Raw genomic sequence first — 20073 nt, forward strand, 5'->3', positions numbered from 1 at the left:
TTTTTTTCCACAATAAAAGCACACAGAACTATGGGGACTGGGAATTGTAGATGTGCTAGCGGCCATCTAGCAACCCATGTCCTCAGCTCTGTACACAAAATCGAGATGACAGGTTCCCTTTAAAGTAAGCCAACCATAATGTTGCCATTATACTCTGACTGGCACCTATATGTTTGAAAAGAGTGTTCTCAAACCCAAAACGTTGCAACTTATTGTTTCATGTGTAAATGGGATGTTATGATCTAAGCTTTGGCAGACAAAAATAAAGACTACCGAACTGCAGTAAAATTTGAATGCTGTCCTAATATATTAAATAATAGTTGGTGAAGAGTTAAAGAAAAGTATCTCTCCCTGCATTATATTTATCTTCGAGCACGAGTCCCTGTCAAATCTGGTGCAGGTCTAGACAGCCTGTCTAAGCTTATGTCCTATATGGATTGGTAGCTGCCCCTATGTGGGCAGGGGACTTTAAAGAGGCTATCCGATTCCTGAAATGCCCCCCAATATGGCATGAAATTAAGGATCTGATGCTCGAATAAGTGAAATAATTAATTATTGTACCATTGTAATTTATTGGGAATACTTTTGCCATCACAAACCGGCTTATTTCCAGTATACTGTGCTCACACAGGGTTGTAATCAATGTGGGACAGCTGACTCATCACAGATTTTCACTAGAGATTGCGTTTACCCCCACCATCTGGCTTATCCCCTCTACCAGCATTATTATTATTGATTCATCATGAGGAGCCAAGTTCGACAAGTCTGATATAGACTAGGCTGGTGCAAAGGGATGATTTAAAGGGATGGCCTCTCAGGGCGTACTGTAGAGCTTCTGAAGAGGAGAACCCCAGGAGTAAACAAAACCACCAGGTATCATTTAGTGGTGTATAGTGGTGTTAAATGGGAAATAATAAGCTTACATAGCGCCACCGTATTCCGTAGCACTTATATGATGAAGTAGGAACTACTTGTCTATAGTCATATAAGGGCATGGCCACATGTGCTGTATACACAGCAAATACAGAAGCAGCAAAGTGAATGAGATTTAAGAAAAAAAAAATCTCATCCACATGCTGCGGAAAGTTTCCACTAAAAACTTGACCTGCAGGGCAGATGTTAAATCTACAGCCTATCAATTTAGGTTGCAAATAAAGGGGGAAATCTGGGGGAATGAAACACACCAGAAAAGTGCTAAAGTAGATGGGGCTACCAAATTGGTATACGTTACACCTGTGGTCGCAATTTTAGTGATTAAATATCGCATATCGGTCTTAAAAAAAGTTGCGTGTTCAAAATGAGTTGAGCACAGATCCACGGTCACAAATACAATTAAATGTTGCGTTTTAACTCTTCGGCACAAGACGCAATTTGAAAATAGCATGCGCCTTTTGATAAATGAGCTGCTGTTATATGGACTGTATATGGCAATATTACATTGGCATAAGGTGGCTAAAGCTTGTTCTATTTTCTATAAAACTGGCAGCACACACTGCTATGATTTTGAAGATTTCTTATGTCTTACAATCATGTTACATAAGGAGACACACACTTTTGGTGAGTTGTCGAATTGTTAGTCTCTGTATTACCATTAAAAACAATAGCTTGGTGGTGCATTTACCTGTAATTATGGAACCAGTTGATAACGGTGCTGGTTTTCAGGTTCAGTTGTGTTGCAAGCTCTTCAATAGTTTTCGGGGAAGGGTATGGCTTTTGCTGGTAAGCCCGTTTCAAAGCTTCTTTCTCCTCAGGAGCCAATACTACGCGTGGCTTCTTCAGCTGATGCTGTGGCTGGGGACTGGATCCCTGGCTGTAATCTATGCCTGTAGGAGGCGGCTCACAGGGCAGGCTGTCACTCACCGAACTGTGCCTTCTCTTCATGTAAGCTGTAGGCGAGAGCATTTCATTGGTTAAACACATGGTAAATCACTGTCAATTACCATTACAGCTTGATAATAATAATGGGGGTCATTTCTTAGGCTACTTTCACACTAGCGTTATTTGAGGATCTGCAAAAACGCTTCCGTTACAATAATAAAACCGCATGCATCCGTCATGAACGGATCCGGTTGGTCTTCTATAGCCATGACGGATCCCTCTTGAACACCATTCAAAGTCAATGGGGGAAGGATCAGTTTTCTATTGTGCCAGATCAGTTTGCGAAATCCGTTCAGAGCTCTAACAAGCAGTCCAAGACGGATCAGTTTTGCCCTAATGTATTCTGAATGGAAAAGGATCCGCTCAGAATGCATCAGTTTGCCCCTGTTCAGTCACCATTCCGCTCGGGAGGCAGACACCAAACAGAGCCAAACGGACCCCAAAAAGCCCTCATTTTGCCCACCTCTTTTTGAAGGCAGATTTCTGGTGTGCATGACTTGATAAGTTCACCCATTAGGTCATTAGGTTCAGAGCACATTTTTAGTGCTAGTATGCTTAAATTGTATGCTTATGCTTAAATTTTTAGTGCTAGTATGCATAAATCTTTCCATGAGATGCATGCAATGTCTCCACCTCTAGATGGCGCTTCAGGCAAAGTAATTGAATATAAACTTGAACATTAGAAACGGAAACTGTTGCATGTACAGCAAAATGAATCACTAATGTTTTATATAAACCATGACCAGTTGTGTATTATTTAGCTGCGTGCTTTCTTTTAAGAAGTCTTAAGCCTTTAAATTTAGATTCTGAGGACACGATTATATTTAGCTTCTGATGTTATTTGTAACCTTTACAGAAAAGCACTTCTAAAACAGAAAACATGTATAAAATGTATATGAATTATAGATGTGGAACGTCCCTATAATAATTATCCACTACTCAAATAAGTACCCCAAAAGTTATGGCCATACACTACAGATACCCTCTAGAGATGTGTGCACTCCCCCAGGGAAAAAGCCTAGGATACTGAGAAAGACAAAAATCTATAGAAATGGGCATTCATGACAAGTTGTTGTGCCATGCAGCTCTTGTCCATGGAAGCATTTCTACAGGAACATCATAAGTGCTCTATTGAAGTGAATGGGAGCAGTGCTGCAGTTACCATCTCCAGCCACTACACAATGGACGGAGCTCTGTAGTCCCTGCGCTACATGGTAACAGCTGATCGTGGGGTGTCTGATCTGAGACTGATTGCCTATACTGATGAAAGGCCATCAGTATTAAAATCCTGGACAACCCCTTTAATTGACTCTCTCAGCTAATATATGAAGTGGGAACATCATGTGCCCAGAGTGTTAGTGGCAGGTGTGCCATGTGCCCAGAGTGTTAGTGGCAGGTGTGCCATGTGCCCAGAGTGTTAGTGGCAGGTGTGCCATGTGCCCAGAGTGTTGGTGGCAGGTGTGGCATGTGCCCAGAGTGTTAGTGGCAGGTGTGCCATGTGCCCAGAGTGTTAGTGGCAGGTGTGGCATGTGCCTAGAGTGTTGGTGGCAGGTGTGGCATGTGCCCAGAGTGTTGGTGGCAGGTGTGACATATGTCCAGAGTGTTGGTGGCAGGTGTTGCATGCATTCAGTGAGTAAGACCCCCATGGCTGCGGTCGTAGCGATGCGTTTGGCGCCACGAACAAGATCCGAACATGTTAAATCTGTGTACCCATGAACTGTCTAGCCTATTGGATTTACAAAAATACCTTTAAAAATGATTCTGATGCATCTACTGGGGAATGACAGGCTCAAGAGTGTGCACGCTGGCCGCAAAAGGGTTAATCCGACATTTTTTTTAATTTAATGGCGCAACTTCTTTGTAAGCAAACAGAGCAGGAAAATCCAGGAACGTCCCTCTCTAAAGCAGGAAAATCTAGCCCTGCCTACCAGGAACCATACTACAGTGTGCAAAGAGGAAGTAGAAGCTCCTCCCTTCAGGCCCCGCCTTCTCCAGTCAGCCAGTGAGCAAAAAAACAAGATGGTTCTCCCAAAGCTGGGGAGAGATGGTTTGTGGCAACGACCTGCCCAAATTGAAGGAAGCGGTGTAGGAGATAAGGCTTTGCAGCTTGTATGAGGTTTAGGGAAAGAGACACCCGCTTTCCCTGCGCCAGCTGGCGCAGCGGATGCGGCAGGAGATCCCACTCCACCGCCCAGCAAGTTTGAGCCACCCAAAAAGAGTGAAGGCGTCAATGCCCTCAATCCCGTGGTCCCCCCCAAAAGTGACGGCCTACGCCACCAACGCCTGGGATTACCAGAAGCCCATAGAAGATTGGGTTGTCCGAATACTCGACTGACCACTGGTGCGGAGAACCAGAACAGTCATATAGTTCAGCATCGAGAGAGGTATGGGGTTCGTGCAGGATGACAGATTGGGGACTGAACTATTCGTCGTTAGATGTTCAGTTAAAAGGCCGTACCACAGGCTAGGTAGAGCCTATACAAAGGAGAGAAAGTGGAGTTTACTCCCATGTAATCCCCTAAAGGCCCCTTTGCCACGGAGGTGAGTCTACTGCACAAGCCGCTGGTCCCAGAGTCCACACCGGAGCACTGGCAGGAGGACCCAGCTGCCCGGAGACGTGTTGTACGATTACAGGAGACAGAGAGCGGAATGCTGCAATATCAGGAGAAGCATCAGCCTTAAAGAACAGTGACTTCTGGGAGCCACTTTGTGGACTGAACCGGAAGGGTGAGAGCCTGTTGGCACTTTGTATGTTTTTATGTTTGCAGGTTGCCCCTGTTTTTAGCTCTCACCCGGATGGCCATGCGAGTTAGGACTCCCCCCAGCTACCAAAAATCCAAGTTGCGCTCAACAGTGCCAATTTTACCTTTTTCCCCCCTTTTCAGGTTATTTGGGGAACCCCTTTACCAAAAGGTTCTCATGACCTGTGCTGCTACACCGTTATTACCCACATGGATTACAAATATTGACGTGGTCTTATTTCCTTTGGATTACAATTAATTATTCCCTATGGAGTACAAAAGAACTCTTTGCACTTCAAGGACTTTGTCTCACTTAAAGTTCCAGTTTGGTGCATTTTATCACTTTATCTACCAGCCTTGAAAAGTGGACTCTAAAGTAACTTTATTGCCTTATTTAATTGCATAACAAATATGCCTTATTGTTATTTGCACTAATCTTTAGAATTTTCAGCAACATTCAAGAATCGTGCCCGTTGTGTGTATTCTCTTGCAGGCGCCGCAATGCTATATTATATGCATCTTTGTATGGACTTTGGTGTAACTTTACATCGTTAGCCAGATAGAAAGCACTTTATTGCTTAGCTTTCATGGACTGCCTCTGAGGACGTTAATATACGTCACAAGCAGGTATAACATCGTTATTGCTCATTATGAGGACATTTAATACTAATGGTTCTTATGTGACCTTGTGTTAGCTAGATAGCCTAGGCATTGTATTGTATTGCTACTAGTGATGATCGAGCACCTTAGTGCTCGGGTGCTCTGGCCGAACACATCAGGATGCTCGGGTGCTCTACCGAGCACCCGAGTTTAATGGAAGTCAAAGGGAGGACCCGAGCATTAAACCAGGAACCCCCTGCTCTGAAGAGGGGAGGGTGCCTGGTTCATATGAAAAGTTCAGAAATTGATGGAAACACCCCCGAAACTGTTCGGGCACAACATGGGCAGGATGTCTGCATGCATCTTGGACTCCCATGTCGCTGCTTGGAGTGATATTGTCCGAGTAGTACACCAATTTTACAGACTGACAATAATACGCACAAAACCAAAGATAAAATCGATTGTAGAGTAAAAATTGTTAGGAAACATTATTTCCTGTATATTTATATAAAGTGCAAGTTCAGCCAAAAATGTTGTTGATTTTCGGAACTGGGGCCATGATAAAGAGGGACGGCTCGTGGCATCCGTATAGTACTGCTAGTGGTGAAATTCTTGGACTGGCGCAAGACTAACCACAGTCAAAGCATTTGTTGCCACGAATGTTTTCATTAAACAATGAAAGTCGGAGGTTCGAATACGATCCCACAGGCGATCCGGCGGCGCTATTCCCATTACCTGCCGAGCATTTTCTGGGAAAACAAACTCTTTGGGTTCCGGGGGGAGTATGGATGCAAAGCTGAAACAAACAAATTGACGGAAGGGCACCACCAGGAGTGGAGCCCGCAGCTTAATTTTACTACGCACGGAAAACCTCACCCGGCCCGGACACAGAAAGGATTGACAGATTGATACCTCTTTCTCGATTCTGTGGGTGGTGGGGCATGGCTGTTGTGAGCGAGTGGATCGAGACGATTTGTGTGGTTCATTCCGATAAACAACGATACTCCTCCGTGCTAAATAGTTACGTGACCCCCGGTGGAGAGGATTGTGTTGACCAGACTCTTGGATAGGGAGACTGGACTTGTAGGTGAGGGCCTGCAGGTGAGCTGACCCTCTAAAAGATTTTTTTTTTTTATATCCGCACACTTTACACAGCAGATGTGGCGTGGATAATTTAACTGTCCGCAGCGAACACCGTCTATGGAAAAAGTATGATTGATGGCCTGCTGGTGACCCTCAAAAACATCAGGGGTGAGGGTGTGCTGCTGAGCTGACCATCTAAAACATTATGGGTGAGGGCATGCTGGTGAGCTAAACCTCTAATAGATTTTCCCTAAGGGCCTGCGGGTGACCTGACCCTGTAAAAAATTATATGAGAGGGCCTGCGGGTGAGCTGACCCTGTAAAAAATTATATGAGAGGGCTTGCGGGTGAGCTGACCCTGTAAAAAATTAAATGACAGGGCCTGCGGATGAGCTGACCTTGCAAAAATTATATGAGAGGAGCTGCGGGTGAGGTAACTGTAAAAATTTATATAAGAGGGCATATATACAAGGGCATTATATGTGACGAATAAGCATGTTGATATGATGGAAGAGGAGAAAGGAGGATTCAACCATATACCCTTTTTTGTGGTGGAAGGGGTTCATGGGAATACAGAATATTCAGTACATTATAAACACATTTAGAGTGCCTTTATGTTCATCCGCTTTCCTCTGGTGGAGTCGAGAAGTCAAGGGAAATCCAGGCCTTGGTAATTTTTCTAAGAGTCAACCTGTCAGCATTTTCAGTTGACAGGCGGATACTGCCACCAGCAGCACTAAATACCCGCTCAGACAAAATGCTGGCGGCAGGGCAGGCCAGCACCTCCAAGGCGTAGAGCACCAGTTCGTGCCACGTATCCAGCTTGGACATCCAGTAGTTGTAATGCACTGAGGGATCACTGAGAACACTGGCACGGTCTGCTACGTAATCCTTCACCATCTTCCAAAACTTTTCCCTCCTTGTGACACTAGGCCGCGCATCAGGGTGAGGGTGCTGGCGGGGTGTCATGAAACTGTCCCAGGTCTTGGAGAGTGTTGCCCTGCCTCTGTTAGAACTGCTGTGTGTTCACTTGTCTCCCCTCCTCGGCTGCCCAAGGAAGTACAGACTCTGCCACCAGCGTTGTCAGATGGAAATTTTTGGAGCAATTTTTCAACAAGGACCTTCTGGTATTGCACCGTTTTGCTCGTCCTCTCCACCTGAGGAATGAGAGATGACAAGTTCTCTTTGCGTATAACTGCGTATAACGTGCGGGTCGCGGGAAAGGCAGCCTAACATGAAGTTAGTCATTTGTGCCAGAGTACTAACAGACAAGACTTCGCTCTTGTCAACAGGAGGGTGACTGTCCATCTCCTCATCCACTTCCTACTCTTCTGCCCACCCACGCTAAACAGATGGAATTAAACTTCCATGGGTACTACCCCCTGTAACAGAGGCAACCGTCTCCTGCTCCTCCTCCTCATCGTCCAATTCACGCCGAGAAGACAGATGGGGGGTGGTCTGGCTATCACCCTGTGTAATGTCTTTTCCCCCCATTTCTACCTGCAAAGTGTCGGTCTCAATTGTGAGCAGCGTTTGAGTAGACACAGAGGTGGGATGGTTACGCCGATAATAGCGTTATCGCCGCTTACCATCTGTGTCGATTCCTCAAAGTTTCTTGAAACCTCACAGAGGTCAGACATCCATGCCCACTCCTCGCTTCTGATTAGCGGAAGCTGACTGGAAATGTGACGACCATATAGCATTTGGTATTCCACTACTGCCCTCAGCTGCTCACAAAGCCTGGCCAACATGTGGAACGTGGAGTTCCAGTGCGTGCTCATGTCGCACAACAGCTGGTGAGCCGGCAATTTCAAGCGCTGCTGCAGCGTTGACAGACCGCCTGAAGCTGTCGATGACTTGCAGAAATGTGCACACACGCGGCACACCTTCACCAGTAGTTTAGACAAATTGGGGTAGGTTTTGAGAAACCGCTGAACCAATAAGTTTAAGATGTGGGCTAGGCATGGGATGTGTGCGAGCTTGCCGAGCTCCAAAGCCGCCACCAAGTTACGGCCATAATCACACATAACCATGCCTGATTGTAGGTTGAGTGGCGAGAGCCACAGCTCAGTCTGGTCTCTGATCCCCTGCAACAGCTCTGCGGCGGTGTGTTTGTCCCCTAAGCATATCAGCTTCAGCGCGGACTGTTGACGCTTCCCCACTGCAGTGCTACACTGCTTCCAGCTATCGGCTGATGGCTAACTGGTGCTGCACGCGGATAATTCGGAGGTGGAAGTGGAGGAGGAGGCGGAGGAGGAGAAGTGGGGGTTGGAGCCACTTACGTAGACCCAGCCACAACCTCAGTGACTGACAACTCTGTATCATCCTCTTAATCAACCTCTTGAAACAGTAATTGCGGTTGACTCAATGGCAACTGTGTCTTATCATCATCCACCTCATTACACACTAATTGCCATTCCCCACCGTCATCTTCTTGTGACTGTGGATGCTGTAGAGGTTGGGAATCAGGGCACAAGATCTCATGTTCCTCTTCAAGCGTGCTAGGCGAGAGGGTCAAATCAAGTAATGGCGATGAAAAGAGCTCCTCGGAATATCCGAGTGTGGGATCACTTGTTTGGCCAGACTCTCCATGGTGAAAGGAGGATCAGGGTGAGGATTCTGTTGACCAGACTCTTGGCTACAGAGACTGGACTTGGTGGAAGACAGGGTGGTGCTTAACAGACTGGATGCATTATCTGCTGCAATCCAACCGACCACCTGGTCGCACTGGTCTGACTTCAAGAGTTTTGTCCTGCAACGCCCTGCAAACTGTGACATGAAGCTAGGTATCGCGGATGATTGTTTTTCTTGTGCTCTGGCAGCAGGCAGTTTCAACGGATGTCACAAGTCATTGCAGGCACCCTCTATAGAAAAAGTATGGAAAAGTACAGAAAATAAAAAATTTATGGCTCTATTATAAGTCTTTTGGGTCTTTGAAACATTTTTCAACTAAATAGATTGCGATCACACTCCCTACACTATCTGTCCCTTTTCTAAGCGCAGCTCTCCCTGACTAATAATGAGTCGAACACACACGCCATCAGGTGCTATATAGCACCCGATCACGTGTTCCGGCCAGCCAATCACTGTAATGTCAGAAATCAACAAGGCTATGGCATTACACTGATGGCAGTACTTACATGCACGTTTATTGGCTGCATAGCAGCCAAGAAACGTGCAGGGAGGAGACTCGAGCATGGCACTCGAGCACATGCGGTACTCGGCCGAGTACCGCCATGTGCCGAGCATAGCGATGCTTGAGCCGAACAGCAGTTCGGCCGAGCATGCTCGCTCAACACTAATTGCTACACAGGGGGAACCAAGTGGTAAGTCACAAGCAGATCTAAGACTGTCGAGGGTAACCCGCTGGTAATACGTGTCCGGAGAGATTGGCCTCATCCTCCTAAGTGTTATATGTTTTGAGGCCTTGTGCTTAGCCAAGGTTCTTTATTTATCCCCAGGTTTTCTGCTTAGCCAAGCCAGAGAAAAATGTGTGTAGCTACCTAGTCAGTCATCAAGGTGACGAAGTGTAAAGCATTATTAGACCTTGGTGCAAGGATGAAGCCACCCTTCTATTTGCAGGTGTATCATGACATGTGGAGGGATTACAGTACATGACACACCCACACTCCATTTGCGACAAAGGCCACGTCGTAGAGTATTGAGTGCTTAATGCAGTAGTACTTAAAGAGTACTCATTTGTTCGGTTCGTTGCAAGAGAGAGAACCGTTGCAAGGAGTCAAGGAGCCCATAGGTAGCCGTCTTCTATGTTAGTCTATGTATGTCTATATTTTCTTGTAGCACTTAAAGTTTTTCCCAGGTGCCCCGACAGCATATCTGTATTTATTTACATTAAGCACAAGCCGATGGCGGCTTGGTTCTTAAGTGTGGGGGTATGCAACGCCCCAGAGGTGCATTACCACCTTTACGCCTCTCTACTATCTCCTATGGTTAACCTAATATCATCCTATGTATTAATTTCCAGGGCCCGCAAAATGTGTATTTCCATTTCCATGCAACTCTTATGTTAAAAGTATAATGTGCCTGGTTCACCAGCAGATGGCGGCAACAATGGCATAGCCATCTTACATAGAATGGAATCCTTCTTTCCATTCTAGCTCCCTCAAGGGAGGAGTTTACCTAGTTATAAGTCAGTCTAGCCTATCCCTTCTAGGGGAGAGGTCGAGTCTAGCTTACCCCCTGCTAGGGGAAGGCTGTGTCCAAGCCAGCAGAGCACCTCAAGCTCTGCTGGATATTGAGGCCAAAGCCTGAAGCCTTAAGAGCCAGGAAGAAAGTTCCCTGGATACAACTAAAGACAGACCAGACTACAGAAAGTTAAGTACAGCAGAAAGGAAGTTTCCTATTTAATCCTGTTAGCACAGCAGAGCAAAAGAGCAACAGATGTAGCAGTGCTAATTGTGCTTGCCTGCCAGAATTAATGCCAAAGCCTGCTAGTGACTAAGGCAAAGCTTGCAAATCATTTGGAGGAAAGTTTAAGTAAAGCTGCTGTTCAATGTTATACAAAGTCTGGACTCCACTTATTCCACTTACATTTCATAATCCCCTGCATCAACTATCCTTTTTTCTGTAATGGACGCCCCAACGCCTGGGGTTCCAGCTTATCCAGGTAGGAGCACCGTGACAAGTGCAACACCATTCAGGAACATTTTAGGTCACCCTACACTGGGTACCACACCACCATATCACTAAAAAGGGCCCTGTGCCCTTGTTGCTTCAATGCAACTGGTGTCACGAGAAACAAGAAACTATAGACTTTTTACCTCTTAAAGGGACCCCCATGGCCGTGGTCGTAGCACTGCATATGTACATTAATGTATAATTTAGTCATAGTAAATGTGTAAGGACATAGCCATAACCCATCACTAGACAATCACAGGGTGGCATCTTTAGAGGTATAGGCAGGGTACATACTGGAACATGAGATGAAATGAACATTGGGAAGTAATATGGATATTGGCACCGATATGATATATTCCTATAGGTTGTGAGCAGGGAAGTCACTTCTGTGGTTTGAATTGCTTGTTAGATGTTACTCTGTAATATACTCTGGAATTATTATTTATGTGCTATATACTTTGTTCTCTTATACTTATTCCCATAAAATAATAGTTTTTTTGTTATGAAACATGGTTTCTATCAAATGTAATAGTTAGCTAGCTATGAGTGACAATGCAGACACTGCTTCATCCCCCTAGCTGCCTAAGGTTGGCAACATGTCAGGTGCGGTACAAACACAGTGCGGTATATTATATAGTGGATGTGCCGGTTATTGCAGCTTAATTCTGTTCACTATGATGGGAGTGAGCTGTGCAAAGATCAAGTTACCAACAGACGTGATGCTATAGGCCAACGAAGACGCACAGCGCTCAGCCGCCAGCCCCTTTCAACAGTTGACCGGCAAGGGTGCAGTGAGTCGGACCCCCACTAAGGTGATATGCATGACCTATCCTGAGGATTATGTAGACTACATACAAAGGCCAATGTAAGATTTGGCTCTGTGTTGGTTATAACAAGAAATCAATACTGAACCTGAAGAAACCAAATCAACCGCATACCTTTCTTTTCCATCCGTTTCATGTCCATGAGCTTATCTACATTGTTTGGATCATTGAGCCACAGTTGCATTCGTACAAATGGTTCTCTTCCTTTCAAACTTAGTTTATGCCAGGGTTTTGGTCTAGCCAGCAAATCAGAGACGGAGCCTTGAGTTAAGCCGAGAATGGTCTCTCCAAACAGACGCTGACCTGAGTGAAAGAAGACATAGATAGATAAATGATGCCAATCCTATGAAGATCCTTTATTATCAGTTAGTAAGGAAGTAAACTACTTTTCTACCTAAATTATTGTCCGTTAAAACTTCTTTCACCCTCTTGGTGATGCCATAGGTGTCCAGTTCTGGTGACATGGCCACCAGCTCCTGGATGCTCAGTGCTGAATGGCCAGGGAATGGAAGTGGTGTTGGTGGCTGGGAGTCACCTCCAGTGGCATCACTTGACTCCTGGGCCTCTCCTTCTTTGTTGGTCTCAATTGGGGGGCACGGCTGTTGCACTAGTTCTGTCAGGCTTTTCACCGATTCATTGGAGCTCATTGGTGATTCTGGAGCAGGGCTGCAGCTGGTTGAGCTTTTTGGAGTGTTTTCTGTAACAAAAATTATGTAGGTTACTGTACATTGTTGAGCTCAACTGTTTTTCTTTACCCAAACCACTATAATCCAAAAATTGCATATAAGTAGTACAGTTCATACTGTTAGAATTGATGAAAAAGCATATACGGTACAAACCTAATTAAAAAGGTACTGGAGTCATATATTAGCACATCAGCAATGTCTACTTTCTAGTCAATACATTAAACATTTAAGAACAAATAGTTTTTATTTTTTTCAGGTCACTGTCTACACAGTCATCACAATAGACTGGCACTTCATATTTTGTAGGGATTTTAGCTTCTGCGGTGTATACTGGAAACAGGATCAGCAGTCATCTCAATATCAGTGCAGATTACAATGGAAGGTAACACCTTTAGAATACACCGGATCCACTACTGACAATAAGTGATGGGCACAGCTGTGAGTACTGCACGTGACAGAGAATGCTCACTACACTCTTCCATATAAATCAGTAAGTGATGTCTAAACTCCTTTACACAAACTTTTTTGTTTAAAGAGTGTTAAAAAATAAATTTAAAAAAATACCCAAAAAACACCATGAGTTGAAACCATTTTGCAAGCATTTTTGGTGGCATTTTTATTTTAAAACATTATTTTTTTTTTTGCCAGTTTTGAAGTCCTATACAGAAGCCTATGGGAAAAACTGCAGAAAAAATGCCATGTTGCATTTTGAAAGAAACTAAATGCTGTCAATGTAGACTAGCTTCTACGATCAAGGTCAACATCTGCATGGAGTTTGTATGTTCTGCCCGTGTTTGTGTGGATTTCCTCTGGGTTCTCCGGTTTCCTCCCACACTCCAAAGACACACTGATAGGGAACTTGGAGTGTGAGCCCCATTGGGGACAGCCCGATGCTAATGTCTGTAAAGCGCTGCGGAATATGTTAGCGCTATATAAGTGTGTATGATAAATAAATACATAAAATATGTAAATTAAATGTTTCTGCTTTGGTAAAAAGCGCTATAAAATGTTATCATAAGAAACAAAGTTGTATTACTGACTGCTCATACTCCTTCTCAAATCCATTACATATACATTAGAGAGGTTTTTTGTATTTGTATTTGACAAGTACTGGTAAATGTTGTGTAATCTCACTTCATGTTCATGCCCTGTGTAACCTGAGATTGTATGTTGTATGAAATACCAATTTTACATATTGAGATTAACGTCCTCCGAAATGACAGCTAAAAACTATACACTATACACAAACCAGGCGCCCAGAGGAGATGACTAGCAAATCAGCAGCAGCCAACAGTCGCTAAACACGGCTAATACATGTAGTCAGCTGCCGCTCTCATTAAAGGCTAGATTATGTGTCTTTTTGTATACAGCCATAATATGTTGTTTACAGAGGTACACAGGGCGTCATATGCATCACTGTAAGCCTTCAGTTCTCTGTTGGATTCCTATGAATGAGTCAGAAACAATAGAAAACATGATATATTCCGTCAGACTCCACATGTACAGTTATACTGCCACTCCTTCGAGGGGATGTTTGCTAGGCCATGTCAACCATAGAACCAACAGTGTCCTTTCATATGGCCCCCTTGATGGCACTATTTTCAACAGCTATGATGGTCTCACTGCCCCACCATTCACTCTTATATATGTGTGTGTGTGTGTGTGTGTGGGAAGGCGGATATTAGGCATGGGCCGCATGCAAAAGAAATAGAGGGAGGTGAGGTCCATTCATGAAACCTTTGCACTATGTCCCCTGGATGTATATCTCCATACATACAGCATCCCACACAGCATGAGTGGCTTCATACTAGGGAACCATGACACGTTCATGCAGGGCAGTATAAGCTCTGTGAAAAAGACTGTTTTGTGCACGAACCCTAATGATTATGGCCAGAGAAGGCAGTAGAAGTTGACTATCTGGATCTGGTGCTGTTGATAACATGCATTACGTATAGCGTTGGTTGTGGTCATTCTACGAATCTGCATTGATATTCTACATGATCTGTTTCCTTTTAAGAAGAAACAAGTGCAGTACAGATGTAGAAACTTCAGTGTTTAAAAGATTAATTATTGAAAACCCTAGGCTTCATAAAAAGTGTGTTAACGATGGCCTCTAATTCTTACCACTAGAGGAAGGGTAGGAGCTCACTGCATACTGTCATATTGTTGAGTTCAAGGTATAAACAGTATGCAGTAAGCTCTTGAGCTCCCTCTACTGTTGGCTGCAGGTACAATGCATGTCGTCTTAGATTTAGAGCTCTGCATCAGAAAAACAAAGATCTGATCACTATAAATATATATTAAAAAAATAAGTCGGCAAAGAATTTAGAACCTGTTCAAATAAAAAATGGTGTTCAAAAGGTCCAGTAAGGATCTAGTAACCATCTGTAGTTTTTGTAGGCTTGGGCTGAAACTACTGCTAGAATTAGTAACCTAATTAATCTAGATTTTCAGAGCAAGACTACAACAAATTGCAGTGAAAGAAAGACATACATAGTCAAGGCAATCACTGAGGCGCTAAACTGCTGACATTCAGAGCATGACCTGTGAGAATGCTACTTAGAAGGTGCAGATATTATGTAATAATGAGAGAAAGTGGGTATTTGTCTCCCAGTGGGCCCTCATTATTTGTTCAGTCTGACATTATTTGTGGTGCTTGATGTCTCATATACGTCAGTGTTGGAGGTTTATTATGAGTCACATGCAGCTGCACCCGGAGGCCCACACAACATATGTAGCTTGCTAATCAAATATCTATAACTCCCCGTTCTCTGGAACTTTATACTCTTGCATTGTGTAACCAAACACATTATGAAAATCCCAAAATATATTTATGGCCAGTTTATTTAGGGTATGTTCTTATGTGGTGAATATGCTGCAGATTTGCCAATGCAGGTTTTCGTGGAGAAAATCCACAGTGTTGTACAGCACCAGCAATGCAAAGGAACCACAGCGTAAATGGACCTTTGATGCAGATATGAAATCTGCAGCATGTCAATATACAATGTGGATCGCCACCACAGATTTCACTCTTTGCAATGGAGATGATGAAATGCACAACTATTTCCAAGGTAATATCCACATCAGACTATGCCCTGTATAACCGACATACCCTAAATAATGCAATTCAGATTCAGCATGTATGGAAGCCATTCTTAAAATTAACTCATCAGGTGATTTCTGCTGCCCTATCTGAGCAGGAGCTGATAGAGGACGAGAAGCTGAGCTCTGTGATATATAGGTCTATATTATTTGGAGCAGGATTTCTGAACAAGAAGAGTACATCCTGACAGGACTCCTTGGACAGATGGTAAGAGTCCCAATTGCCCTACCCACACACGGTGATTGACCGCTTTCCAGGTGTCTGTGTGTGTTCAGAGAAGGCTGTCAATCATCCTATGTGGGTGGGGTAATCCGGTCTCTCATCTGCTTTTTATTAAGAAATCCAAGTCCAAATAACATAAACCTATTTAACCACTTAAGGACCACAGGTTTATACCCCCCTAGTGACCAGGCCCTTTTTTACAAATCGGCACTCCACAACTTTAGCGGTTTATTGCTCGGTCATGCAACTTACCACCCAAATGAATTTTACCTAAAAAATGACATTTTTCACTTTCAGTTGTAAAATTTTGCAAAAAAAACAACATCCATATATCCATTTTTCACTAAATTTATTGTTCTACATGTCTTTGATAAAAAAAAAATGTTTGGGTAAAAAAAAAATGGTTTGGGTCAAAGTTATAGCGTTTACAAACTATGGTACAAAAATGTGAATTTCCGCTTTTTGAAGCAGCTCTGACTTTCTGAGCACCTGTCATGTTACCTGAGGTTCTACAATGCCCAAACAGTAGAAAAACCCCACAAATGACCCCATTTCGGAAAGTAGACACCCTAAGTTATTCGCTGATGGGCATAGTGAGTTCATAGAACTTTTTATTTTTTGTCACAAGTTAGCAGAAAATGCTGAATTTTTTTTTTTTCTTACTATGTCTCATATTCCACTAACTTGCGACAAAAAATAAAAAATTCTAGGAACTCGCCATGCCCCTCACGGAATACCTTGGGGTGTCTTCTTTCCAAAATGGGGTCACTTGTGGCGTAGTTATACTGCCCTGGCAATTTAGGGGCCCAAATGTGTGAGAAGTACTTTGCAATCAAAAGCTGTAAAAAATGACCGGTGAAATCCGAAAGGTGCACTTTGGAATGTGGGTCCCTTTGCCCACCTAGGCTGCAAAAAAGTGTGACACATCTGGTATCGCCGTACTCAGGAGAAGTTGGGGAATGTGTTTTGGGGTGTCATTTTACATATACCCATGCTGGGTGAGAGTAATATCTTGGCAAAAGACAACTTTTCCCATTTTTCTATACAAAGTTGGCATTTGACCAAGATATTTCTCTCACCCAGCATGGGTATATGTAAAATGACACCCCAAAACACATTCCCCAACTTCTCCTGAGTACGGCGATACCAGATGTGTCACACTTTATTGCAGCCAAGGTGGGCAAAGGGGCACATATTCCAAAGTGCACCTTTCGGATTTCGCAGGCCATTTTTTACACATTTTGATTGCAAAGTTCTTCTCACACATTTGGGCCCCTAAATTGCCAGGGCAGTATAACTACGCCACAAGTGACCCCATTTTGGAAAGAAGACACCCCAAGGTATTCCGTGAGGGGCACGGCGAGTTCCTAGAATTTTTTATTTTTTGTCACAAGTTAGCGGAAAATGATGATTTTTTTTCTTTTTTTTTTTTTCTTTCAAAGTCTCATATTCCACTAACTTGCGACAAAAAATAAAACATTCTAGGAACTCACCATGCCCCTCACGGAATACCTTGGGGTGTCTTCTTTCCAAAATGGGGTCACTTGTGGCGTAGTTATACTGCCCTGGCAATTTAGGGGCCCAAATGTGTGAGAAGTACTTTGCAATCAAAATGTGTAAAAAATGGCCTGCGAAATCCGAAAGGTGCACTTTGGAATATGTGCCCCTTTGCCCACCTTGGCTGCAAAAAAGTGTCACACATCTGGTATCACCGTACTCAGGAGAAGTTGGGGAATGTGTTTTGGGGTGTCATTTTACATATAACCATGCTGGGTGAGAGAAATATCTTGGCAAAAGACAACTTTTCAATTTTTTTTATACAAAGTTGGCATTTGACCAAGATATTTCTCTCACCCAGCATGGGTATATGTAAAATGACACCCCAAAACACATTCCCCAACTTCCCCTGAGTACGGCAATACCAGATGTGTGACACTTTTTTGCAGCCAAGGTGGGCAAAGGGGCACATATTCCAAAGTGCACCTTTCGGATTTCGCAGGCCATTTTTTACACATTTTGATTGCAAAGTACTTCTCACACATTTGGGCCCCTAAATTGCCAGGGCAGCATAACTACGCCACAAGTGACCCCATTTTGGAAAGAAGACACCCCAAGGTATTCCGTGAGGGGCACGGCGAGTTCCTAGAATTTTTTATTTTTTGTCACAAGTTAGCGGAAAATGATGATTTTTTTCTTTTTTTTCTTTCAAAGTCTCATATTCCACTAACTTGCGACAAAAAATAAAAAATTCTAGGAACTCGCCATGCCCCTCACAGAATACCTTGGGGTGTCTTCTTTCCAAAATGGGGTCACTTGTGGCGTAGTTATACTGCCCTGGCAATTTAGGGGCCCAAATGTGTGAGAAGTACTTTGCAATCAAAATCTGTAAAAAATGACCGGTGAAATCCGAAAGGTGCACTTTGGAATGTGTGCCCCTTTGCCCACCTTGGCTGCAAAAAAGTGTCACACATCTGGTATCAACGTACTCAGGAGAAGTTGGGGAATGTGTTTTGTGGTGTCATTTTACATATACCCATGCTGGGTGAGAGAAATATCTTGGCAAAAGACAACTTTTCCCATTTGTTTTATACAAAGTTGGCATTTGACCAATATATTTATCTCACCCAGCATGGGTATATGTAAAATGACACCCCAAAACACATTCCCCAACTTCTCCTGAGTACGGCGATACCAGATGTGTGACACTTTTTTGCAGCCTAGATGCGCAAAGCGGCCCAAATTCCTTTTAGGAGGGCATTTTTAGACATTTGGATCCCAGACTTCTTCTGGCTCTTTAGGGCCCCTAAAAAGCCAGGGCAGTATAAAATACCCCACATGTGACCCCACTTTGGAAAGAAGACACCCCAAGGTATTCAATGAGGGGCCTGGCGAGTTCATCGAAATTTTTTTTTGGGCATAATTTAGCAAAAATTATTTTTTTTTTGTTTTTTTTCTCACAAAGTGTCACTTTCCGCTAACTTAGGACAAAAATTTAAATCTTTCATGGACTCAATATGCCCCTCAGCAAATACCTTGGGGTGTCTTCTTTCCAAAATTGGGTCATTTGTGGGGTGTTTGTACTGCCCTGGCATTTGAGGGTCTCCGCAATCATTACATTAGGGGTCTCCAGCATTAGGAGTTTCTGCTATTCTCCTTATATTGAGCATACAGGTAATGAGATTTTTTTTTCCGTTCAGCCTCTGGGCTGAAAGAAAAAAATGAACGGCACAGATTTCTTCATTCGCATCGATCAATGTGGATGAAAAAATCTCTGCCCAAAAAAAAAAAAGGAGGGGAAAGGCGTCTGCCAGGACATAGGAGCTCCGCCCTACATCCATACCCACTTAGCTCGTATGCCCTGGCAAACCCGATTTCTCCATTCACATCAATCGATGTGGATGAATAAATCATTGCCGGGATTATTTTTTTTTTACATACAAAGTGTTTGCCAAAGCATAGGAACGCCGCCTCCTCCTCAGCTCGTATGCCTCGGCAAACGTATCTGTTACTGCAGAGTAGAAATCTCGTCTTGCAGCGCCGCATACACCGACTTGCGTGTAATCTGACAGCAGCGCAATGCTTCTGTCAGAATGCACATCAGTGCTGCAGCTGCTTGATCGCTTGGTCCACCTGGAAGGTAAAAAAACAAAAAAAGAAAAAACCAGGCCGCAACGCAATAATTTTATTAACATTAACTTTAGAGAACATTAACTTTTCTAAACTTTTGAAACAGAACAATAACTTTTTTGCTTACCGGTGATTTTTTTTTTTTTTTTTTTTTTTTTTTTACCTTTATTGGACAAACCTCTCCTTCCCCATGGGACAATGTGCAAAGCGCAAATCGCCCAAACATGTGGCGAAGTGCATTATGCACTTTGTCCCAGGTGAAAGGAGAGGTTTGTGGCAGCTCTGTGTGAAAGGGGCCTAAGACCCCTATGTGCCTGTCCTGTGTACGCAATCCCTATGCTAATAGTGTACCTGAGTGTGGAACTTGCGGAAACACTCCCCTATGCATAGGGCAGGCTGGTCAGGACAGTCAGGACAAAAAAAGGTGGTGTCACGCCTTATTCCACCCCTGCTACAGACACGACATCTTTTTCTTGTGGAACGTTGAGTTGGGGTACCAGGATAGACAGACGGGAAGTGTCTGCCATGTAGCCTGCTCACTACATCAGGGCCTTGGGGCACGGACCCTCCTGGATACAGGATTTCCGAAATGATCTCTTCCTGGAATTTTAGGAAGGATCCTGTTCTCCCAGCCTTACTGTAGAGAACAAAACTATTGTACATCGCCAATTG

At 43.8% G+C, this 20073-nt stretch overlaps 1 protein-coding gene across 1 annotated transcript in view; it reads right to left on the reverse strand.

Moving 5' to 3' along the window:
• Positions 1 to 20073, reverse strand: part of CUX1 (cut like homeobox 1) — a 182349-nt gene that overhangs the window by 9386 nt on the left and 152890 nt on the right. Inside the window, exons 20-22 of the mRNA XM_044291108.1 lie at positions 12158 to 12460; positions 11878 to 12066; positions 1622 to 1886 (exon numbers count right to left, since the gene is read on the reverse strand). Of these exons, the coding sequence (XP_044147043.1) occupies positions 1622 to 1886; positions 11878 to 12066; positions 12158 to 12460 (757 nt within the window). The remainder of the gene's footprint in view (positions 1 to 1621; positions 1887 to 11877; positions 12067 to 12157; positions 12461 to 20073) is intronic.

Source organism: Bufo gargarizans, chromosome 4 (genome assembly GCF_014858855.1).
Source record: "Bufo gargarizans isolate SCDJY-AF-19 chromosome 4, ASM1485885v1, whole genome shotgun sequence".
Classification (NCBI taxonomy): domain Eukaryota; kingdom Metazoa; phylum Chordata; class Amphibia; order Anura; family Bufonidae; genus Bufo; species Bufo gargarizans.